Raw genomic sequence first — 12,581 nt, 5'->3', positions numbered from 1 at the left:
AAGATCATAGTCACAAAACCTTGTTTTCTTGAAAAATGCCAGCTGATAATAGTGTAACACTAGGATTTGACCTCATGATATAAGAAACAGATAGCAATGAGCTCATGGCTGCTGTGGGGTTACAAATATATCTGCTTCATGAAAAGGAGGAGAGAGAGCAATACTTTGTTATTAGGTGTTCCATAAATGTCTAGGAAGACTAGAGAAAATAGCTTCCCAATTAGCAAGCCTGTCTAGGTTGTTGAAGCAAGACATGAGCTGATATTACAACATGCATACACTTATAATGAAAACATGAGAAACAAAATTATGAGATAAGATCACCTTGTGAGAACTCAATACCACAGAGAAAAAGTTCATTCATTGTGCATAAGGTGGGTTCCTCTCACCAAATAGAAGACTTGACCCATAATAGTGGAAAGATTTTTTCAAGCTATCACGCAAACGAAGCATACAAAATAAATGTGTTCTTACCTTTTCATCATCGTCTGTAAAAGGGGCACCACCTGGAATTTTATTTATTGCTTGGGCAACACCAATAATCTCTCCATCACTGTTTCTTATGGGCATGCACAACAATGCCTTTGTCTTGTATCCAGTCAGTTTGTCAATCTCATCATTAAAGCGATGATCCTACACAAGGAAATAAGGGAAGTATTAAAATATGCATCTTACATTTCTGATTTTCTTCGAAGAGAGAAGTCACTGAATACCTTTTTCACTCAAACTATTTTTTTAAAAAAATGACATTATATTGGTACCTTATTCCTTATCATCATGGCATAGACAGTATGCTTTTAAAGTCTGCAATAATACCAAGCCGGGAGGGGTTGCCAATACTTTGGAGGATAGGATAATTAAAACTGGAGTAGTTATCTGAGGTAAATAAGATGAAATTCAATAAGGACAAATGCAAAGTACTCTACTTAAGAAAGAACAGTTTTATGCATACAAAATGGGAAGTGACGGTCCAGGAAGGAGTACTACAGAAACAGATATAGGAGTCAAAGTGGACCAAAAGCTAAATATGAGTCAACAATGTGACACTGTTTCAAACATCATTCTTTGATGTACTAGCAGGAAGGTTGCAAGCCAGACACAAGGGCTATGTCTACACTCCAGCAGTCAGTCCTTCGAAAGAAGTTCTTCCAGAAGACCACTTCCAGAAAATGTTCTTTCGAAAGATCACATCCACACACCAGAAGTGGCTCGAAAGATCAATCCACTCTTTCGAAAGAGAGTGGCCACACTGCCCCAGATGCTCTGTCAAAAGAATGGTCCAGGAAATGCCACAGAGGGGGTCACATGGCTGGCAAGCCCTTCCAGGAGCTCCAGCCCACTCCCTTAAAGGGCCCCTTCCAAACACGCCCCTCCCTGCACATGTTGAGGTCTGCAGAGCTGACCGAAGTGCAGCAGATAGCGATATGCAGTCCTGCATCTCAGACCCAAGAGCCATGGACCAGAGCACCAGACCCGCCTGCACACCCTGGTCACCCTGGACAGCTACCGCTCCATGGGGCAGCAGTTCGGGGTGGGCTAGTCGACTGTCAGGGCCATCCGTCCTCCTCAAGGTAAGGCACGCTCAGGTCACAGGCCTGGCACGCAGAGAGGGGAGGAGAGAGCGGCTCCCTGGCAAGGGGGACTCTCGGGGTTGGGGTGTGAGAGGGCAGGGCAGGGAGGGCTAGCCCTGGGGGACAGTTACACCCCACTCTTACACAGGCCCGCTGCCAGAGGGGAGGCATTGCAGGGGGTCGGGGGATGGGGACAGGGGAGGCTGCCGTGGCCAGGGCATCCCTTCGTGCACTCACGAATGTGTCCACTCTGTCTGCTGCAGGTCATGAGGGCAATCAATACTGTGCTGCTCTGGAGGGCCGTCCTTGTCAGGGACCTGGATGCTGCCATTGCCAGGTTCACCACCCTGGGCTTTCTACACTGCTTCGCACCATCAATGGCATGCAAATTGCCATCTGAGCCCCAGACCACTGCATGGGATTGGACTGGATGACTTCTTGAAATCCCTTCCCATTCTGCTTTCTATGATTCTGTACTTAATGGCTTCATCTACACTAGAAGCATCTGTCTACAGAAGTTACTGTTGGAAGAGATGTTCTGACAAAACTTCTGTCAACAGACCGTGTCTACATATAAAAGCAGATTGATCTTTTCACCCACGCTGTCAACAAAAGGGCCCCCTTGGGGCATCTACACAGCTTTTTTGTCAACAATTTGTCGACAAAATGCATTTTGTGTGTAGATGTTCTGTGAGCCTTGTCAACAAAATCTCCAGTTTTGTCCACAAAACTCTCCAGTGTAGACAGAGCCAATATGTGTTTTCCATAGTTAATACAGTACAAAGACACCTTTGTGCAGAGGGTCAGTACAAGATCTATACATCAATTAAACTCTCAATATAGGACACAGGGATTGATGTCATCCTTAAAGGATGGAATAGAAGACCCCCAAAAGGATATTAGAAGAAAAATGTAAGAAGAATTAAAGGGAAAAGTTTGTCACAGTACAGCAGAGATGTGCCTTTGAGAAGGAAGCCAGAAGCACTGTCTCTCACTATTTCAACATCCCGTTGTACGCCCTTTCTCTTGCTCATTTGCCCTTGCTTCAGGATGAATCACTTCTTTCATCTCCCAACACAAAATGGAGCTGTTGTCTTGTTCCTGCTCCTCTTCTGAAGAAGAGTGTGTCCTGACTGTCTCCTGCCCAGCAACTGCCACCGTACTAGATTAATTTTCCTCAGTGATTCTTAACTTGCTTACAAATTGGGTACTCCTGTGATTCACTCACTCTACTTTTCATGGGATCAGACCCTGAATATATTCTCTCAATCTCATTCATTTACAGTAAGCTATTGTATTTGTATTGTATGTAAAGCTATTGTAATTGCTATATGTAACCATATCAAGTAAGTCTCAGAATGATAGCTGTGCTAGTCTGTATCCCTAAAAACAAGGTCCTGTAGCAACTTGGAGACTATCAGATTTATTAGAGCGTATGCTTTAAAGTGAGTTTTGCCCTACGTGTGCTGGGACTCCTTGTTGTTTTTTCATATCAGGTAAAACTTTCAGACAGAAGTGCCGTTTTTGAAGCTTATATTTTCAGGGTGCTGCCATATTCTACCTGCACTGTGAGTTATGAAAAATTAAAACCATCTGAATAAACAGTTGTTCAACAATGTAAGATTAGCTATGTACCCAGGGCTTTAGGCACAATTAACGTCCACCTGAATCTTTCTGAAGAACACTGAAAATGAGGGACAAATACCTTCTTCACCTGAAAATTCTTAAAATACAATACACATTAACTGGCATCCTTTGCACTTTAAATTTGTTGACTTCCAAGGGATATGTTTTCAGTGTAGTGTCCAGGGACTTCACAGTACAACTCTCATTAATGGTAAAGGCAGCATTGTGACTGAATCTTTACAGTGAAAATGCACCTCTAAGCATTACATACTAGTAGTAATTTATTCAAGCAATTTGCAAAATTAATTTCCTGTCATTTTGCTTATTTTTACTATACACAGATTAGGAATTTTGTCACATGTTTACATAGACCACGTATTTATTTATATTAATATAGGTGTGGCAGAGTGAGTTGGCACTTGTGAGTCCAGCCCCAAAGTGGGAGGGTGTCGCAATTTGTTGTGAGGCAGATGAAATTAAGCAATGGTCCGGATCCAGTCTGCATGCCGCACATTCCCATGCACATGTATTTATGTCTTACCTAAATCTATATTAAGAATATAAAGGACCTCTCAAAACAGAATGATAGAAATCAAGGTATGAGTTATTTTTAAATCCAAGTATCACAGGACTTCAAGTAACAGGTGTGATAAGATGGTCTACGTAGGGAAGTAGTAGAGTCTCCATCCCTGAGGGTGTTTTAAGTCTCGGCTCGACAAAGCCCCGGCTGGGCTGCTCTGATGGGCTTTGGTCCCACCTTGGGAAGGGGGCTGGACTTGATGGCTTCTTAGGTCTCTTCCAGCTCTATTGTTCTATGATTCTATGAGGGCCTGAAACATAAGTCCATGTATCATAGGCCTGATGTGAGGCCAGAATCCTGGCCAACAAGATTAAGACTTTGCCCACATAAAGCAAAGTGAAGCTGTGAACAAGAGGCAGCTCTGCTAACAGAATATGGCACAGAGTTAACGGTTTAAAACTTTAAACAGCATTAGGCACAGGCTGGAAACACATTCCAGAGGGGTCATAATAGAACACCTCACGAAAAAACATCTTGGTACCAACAAACTCTCCACGAACAACAGGCACAGTGATGCAGAGTCAGGACAGGGTCGCTAAACTGGCTGCATGACAGTGACTGAACCCTCATGTACATGGTAATGGGTGGTATCTAGGTAACATCAGAGGGTTGCAATCTGATAAGTCTGCAGTGATGTGGCAACTTGTTTGTACCTTTGTATAAAAATGTACCCCAAGGCAGTTGTGCCTAAAGGGTAGTGAGACCACTCACTGACTGAGCTTGTCCATTGTCACAGGCACATTCTTAGCCTGCCTGTAGACATCTGATCCAGCAAAGCTACTACTGTGTTTCATTTACAGTAAACCTAGTCTGGTGCCTTTCATCCTTATCTGATTGCTGGGATCTTTGGAGGCTATCTCTGAGTCTGCTGTGTTGGCTACCTGCATAAAGCCACCATGACACACAGAGGGGCCAAGCACACAGCTGAATGGTTATCATCACTGGATAGACCAAGAGATCTGTCGGGACACCACACCAGTGACTTCTGACAACCACACTGGTGACCCTGACTGCTGATCTTGTAAGCAAGCAAGCTGTGCCTCTGTTGGATTTGCGGTCTCACATGACAGAAAGCCACAAATTAGGAGACACCCTTAATCCCTCCCTAAGAATCCTCAGAGTGCAATAAGGTATGGGCATGCTGGATTGCTAGCAAAAGAGGTTGATACAAATTTAAAACTTGCAGTAGGAAATAAATATGTAATTTGTAAGGCTAAGGCAAAGACTGTAGACTTGAAATGTAGAAAACTGCAAATTGTAATTATGGCTGTTTAAATGGTTAAAACAAAAAACCACAAAATTGGTGGGGCATTTCCTGGCCTGTTCTTTCAAAAGAGCAGCCATGGGGTGTGTACACACTCTCTTTCAAAAAGGTGGAGCGCTCTTCCGAAAGACGATCTTCAGGATGATATCTTCAGAAAGATCATCTTTTGAAAGAGCGCTGTAGTGTAGACATAGCTAATGGGGAAAGTAAGTGAATGGGAGGGAGAATTAGCAAACAATACTTTAACTGAATTGATAAATAAAATGAAGAAAAAGACAAAACAGTTCACAAAGCACATGAGGAGACAGGAGCTGTGACTTGAGTGCAGCAAAGCGATTAAAAAGAATTCCAAAGTGGAAAAACCAAGATTAAGCAGTTTCATAGGGGCAGTAGCCGCGTTAGTCTGTAACTTCACAAGAAAAAACTAGCAGTCCTGTAGCACCTTAAAGACTAACAATTTTATTTATTAGGTAAGGAATGAGCTTTTGTGGGCAAGAACCACTGCATCAGATTTTGGAGCAAAAATGAGAAAAGAGAGAGAGAGAGAGAGAGTGTGTGTGTGTGTTGAACCTCCGTAATTCAGCAATTCAGAACTCTCTCTTCCAGCAAAATCTGTAATCCAGCATGACTGTAGGTCTCAAACGTGATGACAGAGAGATGGACAAGCAAGGTTCAACCTGTATTATGTATCTAAATATAAATATGAGAGGGGAAAGAAAGAAGACAGAAAAAAAGAAAAGAAAAAGGTGGGGGGGTCATCTATCATTAACAGGACCTCTTGAAAGAGAAAGTTAAGTGGAATGGGTGCCATTCCTGTCAATATCAAAGGTAGGGAAAACATCCTTGTAATGAGCAAGATAACTGAGATCCTTGTTAAGCCCCAGGTTAAATGTGTCAAACTTACAAATGAATTCCAGTGTCTCAAGATAACAAGCTTAAGCAGGTTAGCAAGAATTGATGCATTCATACATGGAGTTGCCCCAAAACAGTTAAGTGCAGCACGTCAGGGCACTCCTGCAATCCATTTGGCATGCAGACTAAAGCAACAGACACTGGAGGAATAAATTCAGGTTTTACAAGCGCAGGTAACTATCCCCACTCACATTTCAGAACCAGAATAAAGTGCCGTGGTGTGGGATCCCAGATGCTTTAACTCATTGACCCACGCCCTGAGCTCATCACAGACTATACTCTTCTTTCTCAAATATTCTTACATACCAGTATGTTTTCCTCTATATCCTTTTGCAGTTTGCTAAACTCATCTTCTTGGCAACCCTTTTCAAACGTTAGCCATGTGAACCACAGTTCCTGATTAAGAAATGACTCGCAGCGCACGACAGCCGTAATGCAGGCTGTGGGGCTGTCCTCAAAATGGCAGAAAAACAGAAGAAAAAAGTCTACAATAAACAAACTATAATGGGAATATAAAAATAGGGTGGTGGTTTTTGTTTCTGCATTAAGATACCCAGGAGGCACAAAACCATAAACCAAGTATGGGGTTCTCTGATAGCTACGAGACTCCTCACTATACACAGACACATTCTCCATGTGTACAGGTAATATAACTAAATGAAGAATTGTCTCTCTCAGTAGATTGTTGAAATAAAGCATCCTACAACTGCTACACTGTCTGCATTTCCACTTTGATTTTTTTAGATTTCTCTGCCTTTGTATGTATGGCTAGTAGCCCCTGGATAACTATTATGTTACATGAAATCAGAAATATCTTTCAAAGATGCCGTAGCAGGGTTCAGGCTCCCAGAAGGGCTCCTTCCCTCATGGGTCAGCAAGCAGCCATCCCACTCCACTGCCACAAGTACCCCAACATCCCCCAAGTCAGTAGTTTCGGGGGGGTCCCAACTTGCTCAGGTGGGTGAGAAGCAACAGTTCAGGGGAATTAATGCCAGGCTTCCAGAAAAAAGCCCAGGCCCGAGCTCAGAGCGAGGCAGCACACAACAGTTCAGAAGGCCCTGGCCCGAGCTCAAGGTGAGGCAGCACACAACAGACACTTCGCCTGTGCTGGCAGAAGGGGGAGACTGCCCCCCAGCAAGTGGGTGGCAGGGGGGACACAGGCCCACTTGCTCCACCGTGTCCTGGCCCAGGGGCCCTGGTGGCAGCAGCATGGCCTGCTGTGCAGGTCGGGGGGAATCTGGACTGCCACATGCTGGCCCATGGACCTTTAATGGCCCTAACGATTCCGCTGGGCCATGCCCAGTCTCCCCCTCTGCACGTACCCAGGTGTTCAGGTAGTCCCTCTGGGTTTCTAGAGTTGGCTGGGGTCTGGGAGGTCCACACCAGTCTGTGGCTCCTCACCTGTTCTCAGTATTCTAGTCCAGGAGCCTGGAACAGACCGCAGGCTGCTCTGGAGGCCAGTCCCTTCCTGAGCCCTCAGGTTGGGCCTTATAGTCCTGGCCCTGCCTCCTGACTTCCAGTCAGGTGACTGGGAGGGGCCAGGCTCAGTCACTAAATGGCTCCAGGTCAGTAGGTAGCCATCCCATCCCACTACAAGGCACAGGAATATCGTCCCATGATCAATAGCTATATTTATAATAAAATTTACAAAACATTATCAGAATATAAAACAGGTGCTAATAGTGACACCATTATTTAGGCTGACCAACATTTTCCATGATAAAATATTCTTGTGATCCATTTTATAGAAATATAATGGAACAACTGAGAGCAAAATCAGTAGCTCAGCAGAGGAGGCCTTTGAATAAAGAATGAGCAAAATCTGTATTAGAAAAGTTGATATTTAACTAAGTACTTTCTATTACAGGAAGCCTTGAATGTTGATTTCTCTCTATTCTCTAAACAAGACAGACCAGTACCATTACTACTGAAATACCAGCGTAAAAACAGGTCTTTCAGGAAACTTAGGGAATAGGTATATCTGTAACTGGGAAGGAGACTGCCTATGACTGAAAACTTTTGTACCCAGGCTTCTTATGATCAACATAGGTGGAAAAAAAACGGAAAGCGATAGATAGATGGACATGTACTGAAATTAGGAGCAGTTTAATCTCTCTAGTCCAGGACCTTCTTGTATGGCAACATTTGCTGTCCAGCAGGACCACGGATGTTGCTGGACCAAAAAGCTCAAGCCACAGAGGTATCCAATGACTGAGAGCTCAGCTGGTCTAGTGACAGGAGTCCCGCAGGCTGGGAGCTGAGCCACCAGCAGCCCTGGACAGGGAGCCCCTGCAACCAAGGGATGTAGTGTGGCCACCTCTGCGGGAGGGAGCCCTAATGGCTGGGGAGCAGAGTCACCATTGGCCTGAGGCGAGAGCCCTGCAAGCTGGGGCACAGAACTGCCGTAGGCCAAGGGTATGGAGCTGCCAGAGTGAGAAGCCCCAGTGTGGCTGCAGCTAGGTGGCTAGAGTGGCCTGACCTCCCCTCATACAGCAACATCTCTCCTTTGGGAAGGTTCAGGTTCTGAGGGTGCTGGACCAGGGAGGTCCAACCTTTATTGCTCTCATTGACATGTACTGCTACTTTAGTTGGTGCAGCAAACGATAGTTAGTACAGTAGTTAATCTTTATGATTTAAAGTAAAATTGTCTAGACATTCGATTGTGACGTTAAAGAGGAAATTCAAAAAACACTTCACGATCTTAGGAAAGTGTGAAATGTCACATGGTGGGGAGAAAAAATCCCAAGCAGATGATTCTAATTAACCACTCCTACCAGAGGCTGCTGGGAGTAGGTGGAGACTGGCATCTACATTATACCTGACCCAGCTCATTCCAGAGGAGAGAAGAAGAGACAGCACCCATGGGCACTGGGATATTATTTGAGGAGTGTCATAGGGAAAGGTACTCCTCCTGGGGGGTGGGAAGAGTTGGCACAGGCTGGGACCTAGGAAGTTTTGAACTTGTAAACATATCTGTTCTAATTTAGAAGTCGTATTTATTTAAATCATGCTTGCTGTTGTATGTGGCAGTTAGTACATTAGCATGGTAGCATCCTTACAGAAACAGAACACTGTAGCCCTCTCAGAAGAGGTACAAGAAGAAAATAATGCCTTGTGATCTAGCCTCAACCAATTTAATGAGTTACACACATTTGGCTATTTAAATGTCCCATCAGGCATCTTTTATCCATCAAAGGGATCATAATACTGACCATAGCTTACATTTCCACCTCACTGTGATTTGTCGCAATCAATATATCTGGGGTTGGTTTCCTTGTTTTTTTAATGCCGTAACTTAATTAGGAGTTGTTCTTCTTCCTTGAGCTTTATCTGTGCCTCAGGAGTGTACTACGCATCCTTTGCTAGAGTGGGTTACTAAGCTATAATCATTGATAAAGCAGTGAGATTCCCTTGAGTTACTTGTCTGACCATTTCCTTAATACAGCCAAATAAAAAGATAAATGGCTTTTAATAATGGCATGAAGGGCCCAGTTCTGCAGGGTGTTGAAAGCATTCTGCAAACTGCTGAGTACCCTCTGAATAGCTTCAATAGGAGTTGAGAGCTCTCAGTCTCTTAGTAAGAGGCACTCCGCAGTACATGAGATCATTCCTATAAACAGGATTGTCTTCTGGTATTAACTCATGTTATAAAGTGGAATTCAGAGCAATTATCACAGAGTTGTCTTTACCAGTTCAGAAAATGAAATACCACAAAGACATTATTTCATCAGGCCACTCACTGCAACTGCTTCTTTATTACAGCTAAATTATTATCCAGAATGTATTATTATTAATTATTATTATTACTGAAATACTAATATGCTTTGCATTATTGAAGGGTCAAAATAAACAGTTCCTGCCCCAAGGATCTTAGTTTAAAGAAACCAGAGTAGACAGGGTATGCCAGAATGACTGGGAGTCTTTATTTTACTAATAATATCATTCATTTATCGCTTGTGGGCATCATGAAAGAAATGAGCTTTAAGGAAGGATAAAAATTAAAACAGGGTTGTAACTTGACAGGCCAGAAGAGAGAGAGCTTTTATGTATGGGGACAGACTCCAGCAAAAGAGAGACAGCTGGAAGACAGATCAACGGGCCAGGAATTTTAAAAAATCTGTTCACTTCAAAAATGTGTTTCTTTGCGTAATAGGGTCTACATGCTCATTAAAAGGGGTACTTCAGGCTGCTTGCAGCACACGGGCAGAATCTGATGTGTCAGTCACTTAGCAGCAGCTAAACACCTGGTCTCCTTAAATGCCCTCCTATCGAGACAGAAGAGAATTATCTTAGTAAATGAATCCATTTTCTCAACATACTGGATTTGTTAACAATACTTTAAAAAAAAAAAAAAGCACAATTTCTTCTCCTGCCACATGGAAAATGTTCCCTGATGAAATAGTGGGATTATCTATTTCCAGTGCTTTTTCTGTAAACAAAAAAAAAAAAAAAAAAAAAGAGGAGCCGGTGTGGTTCCTCACCACCCCCCCAGCCACCTCCTGTCAGGTTCCCGCGGCTGGGGCTGCCGGAGGGGCGGTGGGGGCTACAGCTCCCACCCCCGTACTGTTGCAATGCCAGCAGGAGCTTCAGCTCCTGACCCCGCAGGGCATCCTGGCTTCCAGCCCCATGCTGCTGTAGGGCCAGTGGGGGCGCCAGCTCCCAGTCCCTCAATGCTGCTGGGGGCTCTGGCTCCCAGCCCCGGAGCAGGCTCCACTTCCAGGCCCCGCAGTGTACTTTGCCTCCTGGCCCTGCGTTACTGCAGGGCTGGCCAGGGCTCCAGCACCTGACCCTGCAGGGGACTCCAGCTCCTGGCCCCACACTGCTGTGGGGCCAGCAGGGGCTTCAGCTCCTGGCTCACTCTGTAAAAAGGTGACAGTATAACATATCAGCATGTACCATCACAAAAAAGCACTATCTATTTCTATCTCTATCCTGGATGATCAGTTTGTTTGACAAGAGAAATGGACCTGTGGATCTTTGTACTCAAAGGCCGTGGCTACACTAGCCCCCGCCTTTTGAAAGGGGCATGCTAACAGCCATTTTGGCAGATGCTAATGAGGCGCTGCAATGAATATGCAGCACCTCATTAGCATAATGGCAGCCGCACACATTTTGAAAGTGCTGCTTTTGATCAGTTTGTTTGACAAGAGAAATGGACCTGTGGATCTTTGTACTCAAAGGCCGTGGCTACACTAGCCCCCGCCTTTTGAAAGGGGCATGCTAACAGCCATTTTGGCAGATGCTAATGAGGCGCTGCAATGAATATGCAGCACCTCATTAGCATAATGGCAGCCGCACACATTTTGAAAGTGCTGCTTTTGAAATACATGCTGCTCCTGTAGACAGGGGACTTTTTAAAGGACCCCTGAATTTCAAAGACCCTTCTTCCCATTTGGTTTTGGGAAGAAGGGACTTTTGAAGTCTGAGGGTCCTTTCAAAAGGCCCCTGTCTACAGGAGCAACATGCATTTCAAAAGCAGCACTTTCAAAACATGCATGGCTGCCATTATGCTCATGAGATGCTGCATATTAATGGAAGCACATCACTGGCACCTGCCAAAGTGGCTCATTAGCATAACCCTTTCAAAAGGCAGGGGCTAGTGTAGCTACGGCCAAAGAAAGGAAATTTTTAATTTCAATACCAGGTTCATTAGGCCTGACAGCCACAGCCTCTACAGAGAGAAAAGCATACACCATACCCCTGCTGCTGTCACCTTTCTATCCTTTGCATAGTCCTGAGAAGCAGATGGAAAAAGTGGGAAGACATGCAGCAAAGGCCTTGTCCAGCTTTCAATTTTTCTATGTAAGGAATGTGCCAGCAGAAGCTCAATGTTGCTGAAGGATTTGGGGAATGTGTCCCTAAGAGATCATCTGCATGAAAATGCAAAGGTATGCATATGTAATCCCTTCTAAACAAAGCCTCATGGACAGCACGTAAAGCAATGACATTGCATCTATTTTAAAAAACATGTTGTCGTAAAGTCACAATTTATGCTATCACTCAGTGTAAGAATTTTAGAGTCTCACCAATGCTTGAACTTGTTGTGGGGGTACAGGGCAGTCATCACTGCTGTGTGAGATATGGATCGCACAGGGCTCCTTCCATCCAAGCATTGTGAGGTGGATGTGGAGAGGGACAGTGGTTGAACCAACTGGCTGGGAGCCGTTTGGCCATATAGCTGGCAGAAGCAAACTGGTAGGTGGCTCGTAGGAGAAGCAGCAGACCGCTGGCAGAAGCAACTGGCAGGCAGCCAGCGGGACAGCTGACAGGGGCAAGCATAACGCCAGACCAGCACAAATATGGCCTTAGCTCAGATTCAATGACAGAATGCATCAGTGTGATGTGTCAGGAGCTGCACAGACTGGACAGAGTTGTAAGTGGGGCATTTGAAGAGGGGTATGGAGAAAGTATGGGTGTGTGGATTGTATTAGACTGGTGAGCCTGAGAGGCAAAGGACACTGCTCAAGCCATTTGAGCTGAGACAGTTACTTGAGGGTTGGTAATGAACTCTGGGTGTGGTATTTTCCCAAGCTTATACCATATGACTTTTCCGCCTCTTTCATTAAAAGTTTCTTTTCTGCACTCAGACTCTGTGCTTGCTAGGGGGAAAGCACTGCTTCTCCAAGTT

At 44.5% G+C, this 12,581-nt stretch overlaps 1 protein-coding gene across 2 annotated transcripts in view; it reads right to left on the bottom strand.

The window, feature by feature from the left end:
- PDE11A (phosphodiesterase 11A) overlaps nucleotides 1–12,581 on the bottom strand; it is a 245,113-nt gene that overhangs the window by 198,141 nt on the left and 34,391 nt on the right. For both annotated transcript variants that reach the window (XM_075000771.1, XM_075000768.1), the window contains exon 2: nucleotides 475–633. In XM_075000771.1, coding sequence (XP_074856872.1) covers nucleotides 475–570 — 96 coding nt within the window. In that variant the 5' untranslated portion in view covers nucleotides 571–633. The remainder of the gene's footprint in view (nucleotides 1–474; nucleotides 634–12,581) is intronic.

The sequence above is a fragment of the Carettochelys insculpta genome, chromosome 8 (assembly GCF_033958435.1).
Source record: "Carettochelys insculpta isolate YL-2023 chromosome 8, ASM3395843v1, whole genome shotgun sequence".
NCBI lineage: Eukaryota > Metazoa > Chordata > Testudines > Carettochelyidae > Carettochelys > Carettochelys insculpta.
Note: the sequence above shows the minus strand (reverse complement) of the source record. Positions and strands in the feature narration are given on the sequence as shown.